This window comes from Triturus cristatus, chromosome 7, assembly GCF_964204655.1.
Source record: "Triturus cristatus chromosome 7, aTriCri1.1, whole genome shotgun sequence".
Taxonomy (NCBI): Eukaryota; Metazoa; Chordata; class Amphibia; order Caudata; family Salamandridae; genus Triturus; species Triturus cristatus.
Window position 1 is genome coordinate 1,305,558,435 of NC_140590.1, and position 22,488 is coordinate 1,305,580,922.

The window sequence follows — 22,488 nt, forward strand, 5'->3', positions numbered from 1 at the left end:
TCGGTAGAATGGCCATTCATGCGACAGGTTCTGACCAGAATGGGGCTAGGTCCGGTCTTCTTACAAATGGTCGGGGTGCTATATAGGGGACCTACTGCGAGGATACGACTAGGCGACCTGGTTATGGATGCTATTCCAATCTCTAGGGGAACGCGTCAGTGTTGCCCACTGTCGCCAATATTGTACGCCCTTGTGGCGGAGCCTTTGGCGTGTGCCCTTCGGGAATACCACAGCCTTAGAGGAGAGAGCTTTCCAACATACAGGATCGTGGTCTCCACATACGCAGACGATACCCTGCTGTATGTCAGGGACCCGGAGAATAACTTAGCACCGGTGTTGCGGGAAGTGGTGCATTTCGGGCCGCTCTCTGGCCTGAAGGTAAACTGGACTAAGTCCATCGCTTTTCCGTTGACCCCGACCACTACCCCATTTGAGATGGAGTATCCGCTTCAGTGGTCGGAAGACTCGGTCAGATACCTTGGGATACAACTGCATATGGATTCTGAAGTAGTACTCTCTGAGAACTATGGTAGGGCCATTGATAAACTAGAAGACGATGTGGAGACCTGGATCAGGCTACCCCTGTCACTGGTGGGTCGGATATCCATTATGAAGATGGTTGTACTTCCCAGATTCTTATTCCTGTTTACTAATATCCCTATTGTGTTGTCGCGCGCCTTTTTTGCTAGGCTTACTAAATCCCTGTTGCGGCTGGCATGGGCGGGTAAGCACGCTCGTGTTAGTTGGCGAGTCTTGACGTTGCCTTATCATTTGGGCGGCTTGGGGGCGCCTGATTTGGAGCTGTACTACAGGATTGCACAGGGTGCTCAGGCGCATAGCTGGATACATGGCGATGAATCGGTCCCATATCTAAAGTTAGAGAGACTGTTCGCTGCACCTCTCCCACTGCCTGCGGTTATTTTTGAGCCGCCTGATCGCAGAACGGGATTCTTAGACTCACTAAACTCAACTCGGCATGCATGGAATAATATACTGCAGCAAACGGCGGGGGCATTACTATACTCCCCAGCAATGCCACTTGACTGGACGGTCTGGTTGTCCCCTTGCAGGGACCGCGGGGTGGTGCAATCCCTTCGAGAGCTGGGTATACACTCGATGGGGGACCTGTTTTCGGACGGCGTCGCTAAAACATGGGACGAGGTCGCTGCCACAGCGGAAAACGTCACACAACTGCAGCGCTTCCAATTCCATAGGGTGAGGAGGGCATGGCGGCAGCACCTAGGGGACGACATGGCCGAACCCCCTGAGGTTCTGGAATTATCATATCTCATCAAACACAAAAGTCCCCATAAGCTAATGTCTAAACTATACGGCATGGCGATGTCGCAGAGATCACAGAAATATACTAAGGCCAGATTAGCCTGGCAAAGGGACCTAGACACTGCAATAGACGATGCCATGTGGGCGTCTTGCTGCTCTGGTATACGTCGCATATCTTTACACGGCAAGCATAGGCTGATTCATTTTAAATTTATAAACAGAGTTTATTATACGCCGGAGAGACTGCACCGGTATGGCCTACGGGAGGGGACGACTTGTGAGAGATGCAGCCACCCAATGGCTGACTTTATCCACTTAGCGTGGGACTGCCCAGGTGTCCAAAACTTCTGGGAAGCCATCTATCAGCAGATAGGAAGAGTAATAGAATTAGATCTTACTCCGGACCCTGCAGTGGCCCTGCTAGGACACTCTAGAGTGCTGCCCAAGGCAGCACATAAGCTAGTGGACATGGGTATGCTTATAGCAAAGCGCAGGGTGGCACTGTGTTGAATGCGGGGTCCCTTGCCCACAGTGGCGCAGTGGACACGAGACGTGCTCTACTGCTGCACGCAGTCAGAGAGGTTTAGCGAACTGCTCCCTCCGCGTAGCAGACCAAAGAACTTTTGGGGACTATACGCCGACTATCTCGGATGGGGTGGTGGAGCTACGGAGACTACGGTGGGGACAAACGAGGTGACCCCGAGTACAGCCATTACTTGAGCGGTCTGAGGGGCGACCTCCAGGAGCTCGTAGAGCCGTATAGATGGTGGGGTAGGAGAGTCCCTATACTAACAGGGGATTGATGGTAGTGGGGAGGACACAGAGGCCACTCGCTGACGTACACCTGTCTGATATGAGTAATGGGTATGTAAGTCCCTTCCGGGAGGAGACGTAACGGTTAGGTACTGAGTGCGAGGATAAATCTTAGGTGGGTTGCTGACAGGACACCTCAACGGTTATGAGTAGGGGGGCGGGGAGGGTGTGGGTTTCTTTAGGTGTTATGTTTAAAGTAGAAAATCTGTGCCCCTTATGGGGAAAAGTCTACAAGAAATGGCATACAGGATGGCAAGCCTTGAAGATATACCGAACTACAACTTTTGAATACAGTGATGCCCAGCCTCCGGGATGTGGGATAAGCTGTGATGTGACGTGTCCATTAGTAACATCGCAGCCGGCCTCAGGGTTGTAGGCGCACAGCTATGTATGTCATCATGTGTTGTCAGCTAAAAATAAATAAATAAAAATAATGACAGAATAAAAGAAGCAAGAAGGGCGTATCGAAATACTTTGAAAGCAAGAAAAAATAGTCTTAGGGAGGAGGCATGGAACAATCTTAGAACCGCATCCGAACTGAAAGATTCTTCAGCTTTCTGGAAAGCGGTTAATGCCCCGTTTTTAGCAGATACAGGGAGAGCAAGTATAGAGATAGCTGTTACTGGAAAGGAATGGGTGGATCATTATTCTAAATTATATTCTACTCCTTTCCCTGAATCAAGTATTAGCGACTTGGAGGGTGACAGGATAGAATTTCAGACTGCTAATCTCCATTCACAGCTTAAATTGGAATTGAAAGAGATTGAGGCGGCAATCAGTTCTAGTAAGAGCGGCAAAGCCCCAGGGCCAGACGGCATACCCGTGGATCTTTTTAAATACAACATAGCCTTCTGGAGACCTATTTTAACCTTTGTCATCAATGCGTGCATATCGTCGGGCCTTATCGCTACTTGGAGAGAATCGATACTGGTCCCAATTTTTGAAAAGGGGGATAGGCATAAATCTGCATGTTATTGTCCTATCTCGCTCTTGGACTCCACGGTTAAAATAATCGGGAGAGTAATCTTATCCAGAATTCAGTTGTGGGCAGATGAGCATTCCATTATTAGCAATATTCAATATGCTTTTAGGCAGGGCCTGGGTACAATAGACCAGTGCCTAAATTTGGAATTAATTATTAACAAATATAGTAAGGCCAAAAGGGGTGCTCTTTATTTAGCTTTTGTCAACTTGTCGGCTTTTGATTGTGTCATTCACAACAAATTATGGCTGATTTTAGAGAAGTTAGGACTAGAATTACCTTTGATCTCCCTAATGCGTGAATTTTATATTGAGGCGACTGCCAGGGCGCGCTTTGGTACTGAGGGAGAGTGCTCTGATCGTTTTACTGTGGGGAAAGGAGTGAGGCAGGGATGCGTCCTGGCACCCCTCCTTTTTATTTTATATATTAACAACTTAAATTTGACTCTGCAAAAGGAGTGCAAGGACCTGCCGGGGGTAGGAAACAGCCCTCTCCCCGTGTTAATGTATGCGGATGACGCGGTGCTCATGGCTCGCACCCCGAACAGTCTTCAGAAGGTTTTAAATAGTTTTGTAAATTTTATGTCTGATTTGGGACTCTCAGTTAATTCGTCAAAAACCTTTATTTTAAAATGTGGTCAGGGGAGTAGCAGGAGCCGGTCTTTTTTTCTTGATGAGAATTGTTTAACCTGTACAAATACTTTTTCGCATTTGGGGGTACTTTTTGACCGTACTGGTCTATGGACAAAGGCTGTAAACTCTCGAAGATTGTTGTTTCATAAGGCCTTAATAGCTTTGAGTAATTTTAGTAAAAAATTAGGCAGACATCCCCCTGTTGAATTAATCCACATCTATAAAGCCAAGTGCGTATCAATTGCAATCTATGGAGCAGGTATTTGGGGTTACGTAGACGTAACCACAATGCAAAAGTCTGAAAACAGATTTCTTAGAAATTTGCTCGCTCTTCCAGTAAGTACTTCTACTTTTAATTGTCATTCTGAGTTGGGATTATCACATATAGAAGATGTTATTGGTATTCAACCACTTCTCCTCTGGCATCACATTTGGACTACTGAACAGACTAGTTTAAATCGCCAATTGATCAGTGATTGCTGTGCGCTGGATGGGGCTTCTCACATAGGTTGGCTTATGCATATTAAAGATTTCTCATGAAAATTGGGCCATCCAGAGTATTTTGACAAACCTAGCACTTTGCTTAAAGTAAACAGGAAAATATTAAAACTAAGCTGCCTGCACCACCTTGAAAATATCAGATTAAATAGGGAAATTCATAAAATCTCGGTCCGGGCACATCAAAATACGCTCACTACTTTTAAGATACAGCCCTATTTAACATATGTACTTTCTGATTTTGACAGATTTTTACTGACACGTTTTACTATGTCCATTGTGCATAGGTTATTTAGCTTTCCTACAACCAATGACTGGTCCAGACAACTGGTTAATTGCCCCTGTGACGGTATGTCTGTGCAGTCCACCATGCATGTTTTATTTTTCTGCAAATTTTATAATTATCAGAGGAAACGTTGGATAGTTTCAGTGCTTAGAACATTAGGGATGAAACAGTGCCGACCAGCTTTTTTAATCATGCAATCTTTGGGGGAAAAGGTTATAACTTTATCGGTCTCATCGTTTTTAAAGGCTGTTTTTTTAAATGTAGGAAGACTATTACTATATAAGTAACTGTACTGCAAAAACCTATTTAGATCTTTGGGGCTAGTCTTCCTCACCTTTTTAGATTTATATGCTTTTTATTTTTGATTGTAATGAACTGAATTTGTGCTTTTATGATTATTTTTTAATCGAATAAAGCTTTGTTGATTGATTGATAAGGATACTATGTTGAGATGAACTCTCTGAGATATGAATTTCCAAATGTGATTTAAACATGAATATTACGTTTTTAACGGGAGGTTGATGTTCAGGCTCACACATCTATGTGGACTCCTTGGCTGAACAGAAATTGATCAGGATACCGATTCTTTCGGGACACAGGGATTTCTAGGTGATTTTAATATATATTTTTTCGCTCTAATCTGTGGACCTTTTGATATTTCACTCACAATTATTCCTACATATTCACATTATATTAATATATATGTATACCCAAACGAACGTCCTTATTACCATTTGCCAGGCCCCCTTTATATTTGATATTAGATTGAATAGAGTTTGGGTCTCAATTATGTGCCTAAGATTTATAATAAGACCGGACGCAGTAGTCATCTATTGATGAGTCGCTGCAGTTCATAGGTTATGGATAGTGTCGTGGTTAATTCACACTATGGGGAAACGAGACAGGTTTACTGAGTACCATCAGGACTATGGTATGGCTGCAGCACGTAATAATCAATAGATTGACGAAACTTTAGCCGTCATCTTGGTCTGACAATGTACGATATAGGCATCTGCGAGCACATAGTGGACGTGTAATATTTGCACATCACTTGAATCCAAATCAATCGAATTACAATAGTGCAACATGTTAATTAATAAAATGGACATTGATTTCCAATAGAGATGTTTTGACGTGGGAGATATGCCAACACCCGCCATCTTAGTGAAGCCGTAGTCTGGATATTATGAGGTGGGGGGCAGACATCTTATGTAAGAGGTCGCGTACGTTTTAGCAACAGATTTACGTGAAAGCTTACACAAACTTTAAGAGAACAGATCAATAACGTGTACAGATACTGAAGCTGAAAATTTGAGGTGACGTCTTTTTACACTCCGGTCAGAGGATGAACTTAATTTAACTTACCATATTATATTAATAGCGACAGCAACACTTTATTTTGTGTATTTTATATTGAATAGGTACTACCTCTTTAGAATATTCATGACAATACATTGAATGAGGTGAGCCTGGGCAGGGATTCTTAATTTTAGCATGTTCATCACATGGGTGATAATGAGATGTACCCTCTGCGATTTTCGCGGACAGTTGCAACTTAAACACTATATAAGGACATGTGTTTTGATGATTTTTGTTCACTTTTTCCAAACTTTGAAATCAAAGAGTTATAGATATATTCCCCCTTCTTTTGTACGCAAATATGATGTTGAAATTTAAGATTTAACTTTTGGGCACATTCCCCTGAACCTGAGCACCACAGTGTCTTGGGTGATGGGAGTAACCAAATAATATGATATTCTAATTCTGTATGTATTTAATTTGTAGCCCTGATGAAGTCAGTGATCAAACATCTACCTGACAAAACACGTGTTGGATAAAGGGGACTACTGGACTACTAAAGAATATGGATTGAAAGAATAAATTGACCTGAAACCAAGAAGATTTGAATCTATTTATTACATATGATTGTTATTTGAGTTGGTTGCTCGGGACTTTCTATATACCTCACATATTATACTGCTTACAAATGCACATTAAACAACAAAGCTGTCCTATGGCTTTCAAAGCTCTCTTAATGTGTGAGCCTCTCTTTAGGTTACTTAATTAATGACATTTCCAGCTATGATAGTACAAATCAGGCAGTGCATATCCAGCCCAATTGGCATGGTCAAAGCTTATCCCTAGTTATCCAATGACAACTGGATCACATTCCTTAGGCTTTGATATCACACTCCTTAAGTACTCATGAAGTTGTGATGCTTGTTTTGTAGGCACATTTTGGAGGCACAGGGGATTTAAATTGTAAAAGCAGTATTTGAACAATGGAATACAGCTTTGAGAATTGGAAAATAAGCAGATTATGTTAAATGCACAGTACAAAACTCAACTACATCTTTTGTTTTGTTTTTTAAGGTTATTCACATGGATTATGGCATGAAGGAGCAGAATCCCATTAACAATGTCCATTTCTATTGCAAATCAGACCCAAGCAAAGCAATCAAAATTCGTAAAGAACAGGTACAACATGTTTGCATTGATATTGTAAAGTTAAACTAAACTTGGAAACACAATTGTTCATTAAATTTAACATAATAAAAACATTGATTAATAAGGCATGAATGACTATGAATATCATGCACTAGTGTGGTGTTGCTTGAGTAACAACGTTCTACAGGAAAGAGTACTTGAAAATGCCACCTTTATGAGTGGAATATGAAACAAATAATTTATTTTGGCGAAATGAACAAATTCAGTTTTAAAAATGAATTACATTCCCCCAAATGCTTGCCTGTTTGAGACCTCTGATGCTTGATTTGTTTTCATATGTGTGTGCTGACAGCTGCAGCAGACACAATTAGACACATGAAGGAAGCTGCCGCCTCCATTTTTGGAACCCCACCAGGGCTCGAAAAATCTAAAAAATGGTACTAGTCCTGCAGGACTAGTACCTTAAAAAATCTCCTCGCCCTAACAGTGACCTACTTGACCTCCGTCTCTGAAAGCAGAGCAAAAGTGACAAGATAACAAGATTTAAAGGCATTTTTATTGCTCATTTGCTTTGTGAGCAATAAAAAGGCCTTTAAATCTTGTTATCTTGTCACATTTGCTCCGTTTTCAAAGCCGGAGGACAAAAGTTAGTATGTTTTCCTACTCGCCAGAAAGGGCGAGTAGGACCTAAAAATAGCTCGACCTCTTAAAATTTACCTCGCAAATGCGAGCGGTCGAGTGGATTTGTCGAGCCCTGCCCACTGAATCCTACTGGAGTACCCTTGGGCCCCACGGATTTGAGGTGGCACCCTGTTGGAAGCCCGTTAGCGTATCCGTTCCCGATGCCGACTGTGCCGCTCGATCTCCACCATTTCAGCCCTATCTCTGAGCACGGTGGGGCACCTTCAGTGTCTAGCTAGATGCCACAGATGCTGAATTCGAATCCGATCCTTCTATTGGATTCAGAAGCTCAAGCCCCATGTCATCCCAACCCAGAGTTCAACAAGTGTTACCAAGAGTTTGATGACCATGTTTTTGTGAAGAGGGGGACATTTTAGATGATTTGCAGGATGCCAGTGAGCTTGACACCATCCCCTGACACTTGCCTCATCTCCTAACCACCTATTGTAACAGAACAATCTGCCTTGTTTGCAGCTGTCATTAGGAGGGCCATGAAAGTACTGGACTTAAAATTGCCTATGCAGGAGGTCAAAACCAATGTTTTTACCGACTTTCTTTTTAACTTTACAGCGCCCTCCCGGGAATCTCTCTTATCCTTTAACAAGGCTCTGGCAAATATACAAGTGGGCACCTAGGCTAAACCAAGGGCTAGCCCACCTGTCAATTGACAAGTGTAAGGGCGGCACAGGTCTGCTCCCCAAAATCCTGAATTCTTGCTCCTGCCCCAGAGATCTTAGTCATGCAGGCATCATCCTGCTGCCCGCTGCCTGAAACTATCCCACCACTCCACCTGGTGAGGAATCCAAGGGAAAGGAGGCTTCAACAGGTATTATCTTCTGAAGATGCATCAGTATGGGCCTCAGCAGAAACGGCACTTTCAGGGGTAAGGCCAGTAATCCATCCTACAATATTCAGGCCACAGAGGCAATGCTCTACCCAGACCATGACCCAACCCCCCTGCAGCTGCAAAACAACTTTATTTTGTCCTGGGTGGCACATAATCACTCGTGGAAGGTCATGTCACCTTTCGCCTCCCCGAATGGTGAATCATCACCTCAGACAGTTGGGTGCTCCAGATCGTAAAGTATGGCTAGTCCCTACCTTTTCTATCTTATCACCCGGACATTCCAACCACACTGCATGACCTTCCGGAGCAACACTTGTTCATACTCTACAAAGAAGTTCATGCTCTCTTGGCCAGGGGAGTAATAAAGAGTAATCAGAGATCGAAACTGGCTGCTATTCCCATTAATTCCTGATACCAAAAACGAGCAGAGTCTTCACCCCATCGTAGATCCTTGACCTTGGAACTTAATCCTTTGGGAGGATTAATTCAAAATGTTCTCTCTAACCCAAGTTCTGTCTGCCCTGGATCCAGGAGATTGGATGGTGGCGCTCGACGTGCAGGGTGCATATTTTCATATCCTCGTTCTACAGTCCCACAGGTGTTACCTTCGGTTCCATGCAGGCGGCAAGCACTTTGAGTACTTTGTGCTCCCTTTTGGCCTGACCAGTGCCATTCGGATATTCACAAAGGTGGTGGTCGCGGTCCATCTGCGGAGTTTAGGTATACTAGTCTTCCCATACCTTAGCAACTGGCTACTGAAAGCGAAATCGCCTCAAACAGTTGTCAACCACCTCCAGAATACAGACAATCTTTCATCATAGCTGAGTTTCTCAATCAATGTACAGAAGTCACACCGGACTCTTTCCAAATGGCTTTACTTCATTAAAGCCATTCTGGGTATGGTGCTTTTTCAAGCTATTCCTCTGCCTCAACAAGAGCAGGACATTCAACCTTTGACTGAGGTTTCAGTGAATGCTGCTCTGAGACATCTTGCCATCCTGCTTGTAGACACCGTCCGGCTGGGGCATATGGGCTCTGCAGTGGGATCTGAAGTCTGTGTGGCGCTAAGGCAACCTGTATGATTTCATCCAGGTGTCAAATGTAACTGCAAAAGATCTGCTGTGGTGGTTGCTTGACCGCAATTGGACCAGCGACACTTCCGTCTCCCTTCTCCACCCAGAGCTAACAGTTGTGACAGTGCATCTTTGTTGGTTTGGGTGGGGGGTCTCCTGGGGGAGGTGGAGATCAAAGGACACTGGTCTCCAGAAGAAGTTTGACTCCAAATCGACTGGTTGGAGTTGCAAGCTATTTGTCTGTCTCTAAAGGCGTTGCTCTCATCCATCAATTAGGAGTGGGTGCAGGTTCTCTCAGACACAACCACAATGTGGTATTGTAACAAACAGTAGAGGGGGATGTGGGTCCTCCCTGAGAGAGATCTTCTGTCTACATTGGGAGGATGGGACTCCTGTATGCCATTACTCACCTCCCTCTGCGGCTCTGGGTTCTGTAAAAGATGAGGAAAGACCAGGCCCAAGCCATCTCAGTGGCTCCTGATTCAGTGAAGGGAGTCTGGTACCCAGAAAGAACATCTGGCAATGAGCATTTGTCCTCCAATCCAATTACCTCTTCGGGAGAATCTTCTGTCACAGCGGCACATTAGGGCTCTGCATCCGAGCCTGCATAATCTACACCTCCAGGTATGGAGATTAAGCGGCGACAGTTGATGGCTTTCGATCTTCCTTACGAAGTAGTTTGTCATTCCGGCAGCCAGGCGCCCCACCACTAAGTATGTATACGCAGGGCGCTAGGAAAAGTTTGTTGTTTGGTGTTCGTCAGTTTCAACTCTTCCAAGCAGGATTATCCGATATTTTCTTCTTTTGTATTTTATTCGCCCAGCTGTGACTACTGTTAATGGTTATTTTTCTTTTCTTTCAGCCTTCTTACAGTTGCTGGATCAGCCTTCCTATTTTCAAGTTACCTGTGAAAGGTTTTACCCAAATGTTCCCACCAACACCCTTTAAGACACTTATCTAATGTGCACTCCATTAGAGCCCGTGCACAGTTCTTCCCTCTGCATGTTACCTATCAAAATAGTGTTCCTTATCGCAATCACATCTACTAGATGAGTGAGTGAGCTCCAGGCCCTGTGTATTCAACAAGCATTCACTTTGTTCTTTCCGGACAAACTGGTTTTTCGGAAAAAGACAGCTTTCCTCTGGAAAGTGGTTTCACCCTTCCATATATGATAATCCATCACCTTTCTGACTTTATATGCTCCTCCTCACCCCTCTAAGGAGGAAGAAGAGCTTCACCGACCCCCAACAGAGCCTTTTAGTTTTTATATTTATTGCACCAGAGAGTATCATCAAGATGACCTGCTTTTTATTGGGTTCTCTGGCATAAAGAAGGGAAAAGCGGTGTAGAAGAGGACTATCTCAAAATGGATTGTTCTGTGCATGAAAATCTGCTATGGATTAGCTAGGAAACGGACCCCAAAATGTTTGTATGCTCATTCCACCAGAACAAAAGCTGCTACCACTGCGCTGGGATGCAGGGTTACCAGTCAGTGATATTTGCCAGGCTGCGACATGGGCATGCCTTCATACGTTCATGAAGCATTACTTCCTGGATAACCAAGCCCGGATTATTGGGAATTTGGCTCAATCTGTCCTCCAGGATTTCCTGGTTTAAGCCGTTCCACAGAACCCACCACGTGAGGAGGTACTTTGGTATCTACTCACAAGGTGAGGATTCTGCAGTTAGAATTCTCTATCAGAATAACAACTTACTTACCTTCTGTACCACCTTTCTGGTAAAGACTATTTCTAACTGCAGATTCTGCACTTCCCCCCCTTCTATATAATTGACTCACACGATCTTTTAATAAGAATCTGAAACATCTGCTCACTGCATTTTGGATTTCGATGAGTCTGAGTCAGATGGTGTGGACGAGGATCAGAAAGAAACTGACACCAATGCGTGGAGTTGGCTGTCTTATAGTCTGTCACCCCAACATCACATCCGGACCAGACACCACGTGTTGACGCATGAGAGAATTGCTGTTAACATTTTTTTACTTAGTCTGGCACCTGAGGAAATTCATAATGTGAGGAATCTACATTTAGATAGGGTCTCTACAAGAAAAGGCATTAGCGAAGGTAAGTTGTTTGTTCTATAGGCTCGAGCTGCCCAGCCCAACATTTTCATGTAGGGAGGATCTAAGGCAGGGGTCTCCAACCTTTTGTATAATAAGAGCTGCTTGTGTTTAACAAAAATTGTTAGCCAATTTTATTGGTGGTGTAATAGTGACCACATGAGAGAAGATTACATTAGTACTCACTATGTCCACGGTTACCAGCGGTGATCCCTTTCAGTGCATCAGGAGGGTTACCAGCAGTAATGTAACAAAGGCTTCATAAATTTGGAATGCCTATATGTAAGTAATACATGCCAGCTACAGTGCCCCTGGCGCACAATTAATCATATTAGTAATAAGTCTCTGTACATGATTTATTGCTCAAGAATTACCTTTCTATATGTTTTGGAAATTCAACAATTTTTTTCTCCAAATATCAGCTTATGAGTTCTGAGAATACACACATTTCCGTCTTGGAATACACATTTTTTCATACATATGTTAATTTAACCAAGCAAAAAGTTCCAATTTAGAAGGCTGGTTGTATACAGGAGAGCTACTGAAAGGTAGCTGGAAAGCAACCAGTGGCTTTCGAGCTACTAATTTGAGAAGCCTTATATAAGGTCTAGGGACCAGATATTAAATAACCAACATCTATTTTAAATTGTAGGATGGAATGAAACAAATGTTTGTTCTCTATCATGGAATCATCACTATTATTTATAGATGCTATTATTAAATACTGAATAGTCCAGCTCATAGGCCTGATCCTTGAAAACTGAGTAAAACAGCACTTCTGATGGATACTTTTAAGCTAAGATTCCTCACTTTAAATTATTCCCTAGGCCTCACAATGGATCCAGAAACTTCAAAGCAGTACTCTTGCGTGCTGGTAAGTGGTTTCATGCGGCTCCACACCAACGTTGTTATGTTCCAGAAGTGATTAGCAGAGTCAGATATATGTGCCACCCATGTGAGCTGATGTCGGTCCCTTTTTCTTTTTGCACCTTCGGACTTGAATCCGGAAGTTCTCCTTTGTCTTTTAGACGTCTTTTCATCAAAAATGTTCTAGATTTCAAGGGAAATGTCAGTCACTAAGAAGAAAGGGGTCAAACAGTGCAGAGACTGTTGTGACAGACCCTCACGAAGTGTAGCTTTGGTGTCTGGGGTCGGAGCACAGCTTCAGGACCATTTGGTGACCCTGTGACCAGGTAGGTCGCCCCCTCTGCCTCCGCGCAGACCCCCTGTGTGCCGCTACTGCCCGCTCCCAGCTCCGTTGCCTGCTTGCTGCCCCCCTGCTCTACTTGTGGCCCTCGTTTTTCTTCTGTGCCCCTTGTATTTTTCTCTCCTACCTGTGTGCCCGGCTCTCCCCCCGTGCCCCATTTTGCCTTCTGTGCCATTTCCTTCCCGCCGCTCGCGCCCCCCGCGCGGCCCGCCCCCTCGTCACCCATTGGCCGCCCCGCTCCCAGCTGCTCCTCCCTCTCTCCCTCATATGGAGGCCGTGCGGGGGTGAGAGGAGCGACCCTTGACCCTGTGACCAGGTAGGTCGCCCCCTCTGCCTCCGTGCAGACCCCCTGTGTGCCGCTACTACCCGCTCCCAGCTCCGTTGCCTGCTTGCTGCCCTCCTGCTCTACTTGTGTCCCTCGTTTTTCTTCTGTGCCCCTTGTATTTTTCTCTCCTACCTGTGTGCCCGGCTCTCCCCCCCCCGTGCCCCATTTTGCCTTCTGTGCCATTTTCTTTCCGCCGCTCGCGCCCCCCACGGCCCCGCACCCTCATCACCCATAGGCCGCCCGCTCCCCAGCTGCTCCTCCCTCCCCCCCTCATATGGAGGCCGCGTGGGGTGAGAGGAGCGACCCTGTGACCAGGTAGGTCGCCCCCTCTGCCTCCGCGCAGATCCCCTGTGTGCCGCTACTGCCCGCTCCCAGCTCCGTTGCCTGCTTGCTGCCATCCTGCTATACTTGTGCCCCTCGTTTTTCTTCTGTGCCCCTTGTATTTTTCTCTCCTACCTGTGTGCCCGGCTCTCCCCCCGTGCCCCATTTTGCCTTCTGTGCCATTTTCTTCCCGCCACTCGCGCCCCCCACGGCCCTGCCCCCTCGTCACCCATTGGCCGCCCCGCTCCCAGCTGCTCCTCCCTCTCATATGGAGGCCGCGCGGGGGTGAGAGGAGCGACCCTTGACCCTGTGACTAGGTAGGTCGCCCCCTCTGCCTCCGCGCAGACCCCCTGCATGCCGCTACTGCCCGTTCCCAGCTCCGTTGCGTGCTTGCTGCCCTCCTGCTCTACTTGTGCCCCTCGTTTTTCTTCTGTGTCCCTTGTATTTTTCTCTCCTACCTGTGTGCCCGGCTCTCCCCCGTGCCCCATTTTGCCTTCTGTGCCATTTTCTTCACGCCGCTCGCGCCCCCCGCGGTCCTGCCCCCTCGTCACCCATTGGCCGCCCCTCTCCCGCCTCCCAGCTGCTCCTCCCTCCCTCTCCCCCTCATATGGAGGCCGCGCAGCGGCAGCGCCGCTGGCGCGCCAAAGGCGAGCCCGTCCGCGCCTGGACCACGCCCAGCGCCAGGACCCCTGTCCCTCGACGTAGCCTGCTCACCCGAGTGAGCTACAACGCCGCCGCCCTCAACGCACTCAACACCAGACGACCACCCGCCTGCTACCAAGCCACCCCGAAGCGCACGCACGGACCCTTCACCTGCAAAGCATGCAAATTCACCTGCCTCCGGACCTGCACCGCACCAGCCAGACCAGGCGCCAACAACAACCACCTCAAGTGTATCCTGCTCAACACCCGCTCCATCCACAAACACGCCATCGAACTCTGGAACCTCCTCGACACAACAGCGCCAGACATCGCCTTCCTCACGGAAACCTGGATGAACGCCTCCTCTGCCCCCGACATCGCCATAGCCATACCGGACAGCTACAAGATCACCCGGAGGGACCGCGTCAACCAAACCGGAGGAAGCATCACCATTGTCTACAGGAACACCATCCGCATCACGTCCAACTCAGACGACACCCTCACCACCGCCAAACACCTCCACTTCCAGATACACACCGACCCCAAGACCACCCTCAGAGGCACCCTCATCTATAGACCCCCGGGACCACGCACACAATTCAGCGAAGCCATCGCCGACTTCATCAGCCCGCATGCCCTCGCCTCCTCTGACTACATCCTCCTAGGGGACCTGAACTTCCACCTGGAAAACAGCAACGACAACAACACCACCACCCTTCTAGACAACCTCGCCAACCTCGGACTAAAGCAACCGGTGAACAGCCCCACCCACTACGCCGGACACACGCTTGACCCCGTCTTCTCCTCCAGCAACCACATCACCTTCAGCCACTCCACCGGACTACACTGGACCGATCACAGCTGCGTCCACTTCAACTTCAGGAAAACCACGACTCACCACCACCCGCAACAGGTGCCCCAAAGATGCTGGAGCAAGCTCACCACCGACCAGCTAACAACTTCCCTGAGCCAAAACCCACCCTCCAACACTACGGAAACCAACAACGCAGCCCGCAACCTCACTCAGTGGATCACCAACTGCGCCGACGGCCTTGCACCACTGAAGAACTCTCCAAGCAAACCTGGCAGCAAGAAAGCCTCATGGTTTACCGACGACCTCAAAGACTCAAAGAAATCCTGCCGCACCCTCGAGAAAGCCTGGCGCCACGAACAGACGACAGATAACCTGACAGCCCTCAAGAACGCCACCCGCAAACACCACCAGCTGATCCGCACCACCAAAAGGACATCATTCAGAGAACGACTGGACAAAAACTCCCACAACAGCAAGGAACTCTTCAGCATTGTTAAAGAGCTCTCCAACCCCAGCGCCAGCAACAACGACATCACAAGACCTCTGCAACTCACTCGCCACGTTCTTCCACCGCAAGATCGCCGATATACATGACAGCTTTGGCGCCCAGACCACCCACCGAACCAACGCCCCCCACCACCACCCTCTGCTCCTGGACCCCCGTCAGCATGGAAGACACCACCCACGTGATAAACACCATCCACTCCGGCTTCCCAGACGACCCCTGCCCCCACCACATCTTCAACAAAGCCGGCTCCATCATCACACCCCATCTCCGGAACATCATCAACAACTCCTTTTCGTCCGCCACCTTCCCAGAGAGCTGGAAGCACGCGGAGATCAGCGCCCTCCTGAAGAAACCCACCGCGGACCTCAAGAACTTCCGCCCCATCTTGCTTCTCCCCTTCCCCGCTAAAGTCATCGAGAAGACCGTCAACAAACAACTGACCGCATTCCTCGAGACGAACGGCTCCCTCGACCCATCACAGTCCGGATTCTGAGCCAACCACAGCACTGAGACCACCCTCATCGCAGCCACCAACGACATCAGAACCCTGCTTGACAACGGGGAAACTACCGCCCTCATCCTCCTCGACCTATCGGCCGCATTTGACACAGTCTGCCACCGCACACTAACGACCCGCCTCCACCACGCCGGGATCCAAGGAAAGGCCCTGGACTGGATCACCTCCTTCCTCTCCAACAGAACCCAGAGAGTCCGTCTCCCGCCCTTCCGCGCCGCAGCCACCAAGATCATCTGCGGCGTACCCCAAGGTTCCTCACTCAGCCCGACCCTCTTCAACGTCTACATGAGCCCCCCCGCAGCCATCGCACGCAACCACGACCTCAACATGATCTCCTACGCTGACGACACCCAGCTGATCCTCTCCCTCACCAAAGACCCCGCCACCGCCAAAACCAGCCTCCAGGAAGGAATGAAAGACGTAGCAGAATGGATGAAGCTCAGCCGTCTGAAACTGAACTCAGACAAGACAGAGGTCCTCATCCTCGGACCATCCCCCTCCGCTTGGGACGACTCCTGGTGGCCCTCGGCACTGGGCACCGCCCCCGAACCCACGGACCACGCACGCAACCTGGGCTTCATCCTGGACTCCTCCCTCACGATGACCAAGCAAGTCAACGCCGTATCATCTTCCTGCTTCAACACCCTCCGCACGCTCCGCAAGATCTTTCGGTGGATCCCCACCGGAACCAGAAAGGCGGTCACCCAGGCCCTCGTCACCAGCCGACTAGACTACGGGAACGCCCTCTACACTGGAACCACAGCCAAACTACAGAAAAGACTCCAGCGCATACAGAATGCATCGGCACGACTCATCCTGGACATACCTCGACACAGCCACATCTCTGCCCACCTGAGAGACCTGCACTGGCTCCCTGTCAGCAAGAGTATCACGTTCAGGCTCCTCACCCACGCACACAAAGCTTTACACAACATGGGCCCCGAATACCTCAACACACCCACCCGCCAGCTCCGCTCCGCCAGCCTCGCCCCCGCCACCGTCCCTCGGATTCAGAGAACCACCACCGGAGGAAGATCAGTCTCCTACCTGGTGGCCAAGACGTGGAACTCTCTCCCCACCCACCTACGACTTACCAAGGACCATCTCTCCTTCAGGAAGCTCCTCAAGACCTGGCTCTTCGAGCAGTAGCAGCTTCCCCCCCCCCCCAGCGCCTTGGGACCCTCATGGGTGAGCAGCGCGGTCTATAATTGTTCATGATTGATTGATTGATTGATATGGTATAGTGAGGCTAAAATTTGTCACCATACATGCTATGCTATGGATTTGTAAAGCGCATGACTACCGAAATGGGCATTCCAGCTCTATAACAGGTCCAACGCACAGAGAGCCACTCATTGGAAGAGATACGTTTAAGTAGTTTCTGAAATTTAGTTTCTTCCTCAATCATCCTCAAGGATAAAGGCAGTGAGTTCCAAAGCTTTGGTGCCAAATAGGCAAAACAACAACAACCACTCCTAGATTTCTATATGTTTGGAGCAATGAGGAGTCTCTGATCTTTTTATTGTAGTGATCGTTTGGGGTTGGAAGCTAAAAAACACTGAATTATAGGAGAACTTTTAGTATAGATCACTTGGTGGGCTAGACAAAGAGATTTAAATTTGACTCTCTTGTGGACCGGCAGCCAATGTAAACCTGTCAAAGATGGCGAGACAGAATGGTGCTTAAGAATATTCAAAAGAATCCGGACTGCAGCATTCTGAACAATTTGGAGGCGCTTGATCACATACAGAGACTGAATTGCCATAATCAAGGCATGAGAGCACCAGGCCTTGAACAATTGTTCTTAGAGTAGTCCGCGAGAACCAGCTCTAAACCTCCCCTTGGGGCTCTGAGTAGACCAAAGTAACAGGCAGATAATTACATGGCTTGGATCTCAATGGTATGATGGCTCTCGATCCAGAAACCCATACTTTTTATTTCCGTTTTAGCGGGGGCAAGTCTCCTAAAAAGTTAGGCCATTGCATTTCATTCCAAAGAGAGGACCTCCGTCTTATCTTCACTGAATTTAAGACTGTTCCTGGACATCCAGTCAGTGACATCTCTGAGACATGTTAAGCTAGATGTAAAGAGCTATTGTATCAGGTGTTAAAGGTCATCTGGGTATTATCGGCATATGATACCATTGAAAAACCCGGTTTCAATATGTCTGTCAGCGGTTGGACATAGACATTAAACAGGTCTATAACTTTCAGGAGATGATGGATCTAGTCAGGGTTTTTCCAACAGTGGCTTTAGCATGGCATGCTTCCATGCCTGTGGCACTTCACAGTTTCAAAGGACTGATTTATTTTGTTAGTCAGAACAGGACAATTGACTTTTCTACCTTTCAAAAGGATGTTAGGGGTCGCAGAGTCCAGGGGGGATCCTGACTTGTTTAATGTCAATACATTTTAACGTCTTCTGTATTAATCTTTGAGAAGGATGTCAATTGCATCTTCACCTTCTTTATCTGGGTGTCTGAAGTGTTGTTTGGGTTTCGAAATATCACCCCTGGCAGAGTTGAACAAATTTGTTAACTTTTTCCAAAAAGAAACTAGCAAGCATATTACACCTGGCTCCAGAAGGTGAGGGCCTGCTGATGAGATGGAAGGCTTCATGAATTAGTTTGTAGTTTTAAAAAGTTATTTTGCTGAGTTTACCTAATTTTCGATCTTATTGCTAATAAAAGGTTATTTTTCTGAATTCTTTTAGGAATTATTTGCTCTAAAGAGTTTTCTATCCAGTCTTCAAATGTGGAATGTATTTGAAAAATGTCTCCTGTTAGTGTAGGAGTAGAACTGGAAAGTAGGTAATCCAAACTGCCTTCGTCAAGTTTAGCCCAACTTTGACGCAGCCTAGGTTGATGTATAGGAATAGATTTTTCTCTTTTTTTATTGAGATAAAAAAGAATCATTTAATGGTTGGACCAGCACAAAGGGAGTGGGGTGCTTTCCTTTAGCTCATCAATGTTTGAAAATATAGGGTCGAGAAGGTGCCCTTTTTTTATGTGTAGGTTGCAGAACTCTCTGCATGAGCTGAATGGGCTCTAAATCTAGATTCAGATTGTTTATATTTGAACATTTAGTAATTTGAAAATGGAGATTGAGATCTCGCAGTACTAAATATTTTGCCTCTTGCAAGCATTATTCAGCTAAAATGTCAGTCAGTGCTCATATGAACCGCGCAGGGGCACTAGGTGGAAATCATATGAGATTTCCTTGCAGCGTTTAAGTATGGGAGAGTTCAATTGCAAAGGCTAAGTTTTCGCAACCGGGAATGGATACGTTGGAAAATATGCCATTTAAATATTTTTTAAGGATAGTGGTTACTCCTCCCGATGGGGTTTTTTTTTGTTTTTTATTTTTTTTTCAACATAAGAAGACTCCACGACGTGACTGGTTGAAGTAGAAAGGAAATTCCCATTCCTGCGCAGATTATTGTCGCAGCCAAAGTCTATGGGTAAGTCCAAGAAAAAACATAAGAAGTTAAAGCGGGAATCTGCCTTTCCTGGGCTCCTAGTCTCTGAGCTGATTCTCTGTTTAGTCCTGCTACAACCTAAGTTTCTGGCCCATCAGCGATGTCTCAGCGGGTAAATGGCACAATTTTGGCACTTTACTGATTCCTCTGGCACGCCCACAGGGCCCTCCAGTCAGGCGTCTTCCTGCGGATTTGCCCTCGTCTCTGTCTGTGCCCCTCAACCCCACATCAAGTTTAACAGCTCCTGTGCTTGTTAAGGTTCAAGCTCCATCCTTTGCACCGGTTCCCCTCCCATCCATGCCGATGGCGCTAGAGGAGGACTTGCAGACTATTGTACCCAACTCCAAGGAGAATGCAGCACAACCTTGTTAGACTTGGCACCATTGGCATGGGTCTCCCTTCCATTTTTTGATGTTGCCTCCTGTTTTTTTTGCTATGTTTTTGCTGGTCTAGATGCTTTGGTCACATTGCCACTGCTATTCAGTGCCAAAGTACAAGTGCTCCCTATTGTAAATTGTGGTAATGGATTAGTTACTCCATGATTGGCTTATTTGATTTCCTTGTCAGACCCTAGTACAGTGCCACATGTGTGCCCAGAGCCTGTAAATCAAATGCTACTGGTGGGCTTGCAGCACTGGTTGTGCCACCCACAGAAGCAGCTTGTAAAATGTGGCTCAGTCCTGCCATTGCAGAGCCTGTGTGCAGTCTGGGACTGCCATGTCGACTTGGCACGTGCATCCACTTGCCAGTCCCTAAACCTTCCCTTTTCTACATGTTAGTCACCCCTAAGGCAGGCCCAAGGTACCCCCATGGGCAGGGTGGATTGTATGTAAAAGGTAGAACATGCCCTGATGTGTGTGGCATGTCCTGATAGGAAAAACGAAATTGACTGTAATTCACTATTGCAAGGCTACCTGTTACCATAGGCCAGAATGGGCAGTTTGATTATGACATTTTTTAATCCTACCTGACTCGGGGAACTAGGTAGAAAATCGAGTTTAGTACGCCTGAACTCAGAATGTGAAAATACATCTTTTAGTGAAGGTGGTTTTTATATTCTGTGTTTGAAAATACCACTTTTAGAAAGTAGGTATTTTCTTGCGCGACCATCCAGCATGCCTCTGCTAGGTTTGTGTATGCCATGTCTGGTTTTCGCTGGAGAGGGCCTTGGCTCCAGCAGTCTGATGGGTCAGGTCTGGGCTGAATAGGACCTGCACTGAATAGAGAGTGGGGGGCGGAGATTTCCTTTCAATGACCTGAGCCCTCATAGAATAGAGAGTAGGGGGAGGAGATTTCCTTTCAGCTACCTGGGCCAGGTCTGCCTTCAACAATGCTGTCTCCACCTCCAGCCAGTAAGCTGCACAGAACTGGTTTTGGATGGGCACAGGCACCCTCTGCCTTCAGAGGACAAAGGATTTACTGGTATAAATATTGGGGCCACACCCCAGAACTTTAGATCACGTCTGGGAATCAAGACAAACCTTTGCCAAGGAGAAGAACCAAGGAAGCTGAAGGAGGAGACTGCCCCTGTGCTGTTTTCTATTTCTGGGGTTGGCCTGTAGTGGGTACTTTATTTGCCAAGGAAAGGGGAGAAGGTCTTTTGTGAACTTTTCATAACCTTGAAGAAAAATCTCCAAGTGCTTGCCTCCTACCTGAAGTCTCAGGGATACAAGACTTAACCACCAGCTCCCCTATATTCCCTTGCTGGGAATTCCAGCTGCAGAGAGGTGCCTACAGTTGTTTGGGCCCTCTAAGAAGACTGCATGTCACTGGGAGCCGGAAGCGCGACGCAACGAGGGAAGCTTGTCGCCGCGGCAGTTGCCGTCAGATCGCTGAAGAAGCGTGCCACTGCCGTAGCTGTTCGCCGTCGCATCACCGACAAAGCGTGTTGCATCACCGGAGAAGCGTGTCGGTTGCCACAGAGGTCGCCGTCGCATCACCGGAGAAGCGTGTCGCAGGGCCTGTCACGGCTCAGAAGTTTCCGAGTTCGCCGCATGGCTGTGGGGCATGCACGCATCGCATCCAACGTTATCTCATCAAAGACACCATTTTGTCGCATTGCGGCGCCATCTTGTCGCACCGTTACCGGGCCGCGGTAAGAAACGATGCATGAACTTCCCACACAGTAAGGAAGTGAGCCTCAACTCCCCTGCGGAGCAGTAAGGAACCGACGCATCCACTCCCAAGTGTGAGGAACGGCGCATCAACTTCCCTGCGACCCTTTTGTTTGTATTGCATGACGCATCTAAGGTACTTTGAGAGTAAAATGCTGTATTTACCATCTACATTTAACTAAGCTATTTTCTACCATTTTAAAGTCTTATTTTTGATTGCAGTATTGTGGATTTTTGTTGTTTGGTCTTGTGTTAAGTCTAGTAAAGATTACTTATTTTTCTGAACTGATATGGTGTCCATTTGTAGTGTTTTCACTGTATTACTGTATGTGTTCACAAAGGCTTTAACACTGCCTCTGAGATAAACCTGTCTGCTCGTGCCAAGCTACCAAGGGGGTGAGCAGGGTTATCCAGGAGTGTACCCCCCTTTCCCTGACTAGAAGCAAGGATCCCTATTTGGACAAAGGTACCTACATATGCGAACTAGAGACCCCCAATTCTAACAAACCTCAACTAAGACTGTGCCTGACTTCCACTTGGGCTCAGCCAGCATCTAATCCTTCTGATTTTAATACCTTGCCATGGGGGTTCAAACTTTGCATAATCTTTTTGGCACTGGCTCAGACAACTTTAATTGGGATTATTTTGTTCCTCGGTATGATAATGAAAAATGGTATGAAGAACTGCTGGATGCCAGTGGCCTGGATACTGCTGCATACACTGGCCTTGTTTCTCCTACTGTTCCAGCCACTGGGGAAAGTGCATTCTTTGCTGTGATTAAGCGCAGGGCAGCAGTAGTATTAGACCTGCAGCTCCCAACTATGGAAGTGAACACTGCTGTTAGTACAGAGGTGCTCCAGCCTTGCCAAGCACCTACAGAAACGTCATTGCCATTTAATGAGGCCCTTACATATACCTTTTTGGCCACTAAGGCAAAACCA

At 47.2% G+C, this 22,488-nt stretch overlaps 1 protein-coding gene across 4 annotated transcripts in view; it reads left to right on the forward strand.

Annotated features, from left to right (window-relative positions):
- The window catches only part of SAMHD1 (SAM and HD domain containing deoxynucleoside triphosphate triphosphohydrolase 1), a 1,667,622-nt gene that overhangs the window by 1,374,918 nt on the left and 270,216 nt on the right, over window positions 1–22,488 (forward strand). For all 4 annotated transcript variants that reach the window (XM_085618924.1, XM_085618923.1, XM_085618925.1 and 1 more), the window contains one exon: window positions 6,866–6,970. In XM_085618924.1, the coding sequence (XP_085475050.1) occupies window positions 6,866–6,970 (105 nt within the window). The remainder of the gene's footprint in view (window positions 1–6,865; window positions 6,971–22,488) is intronic.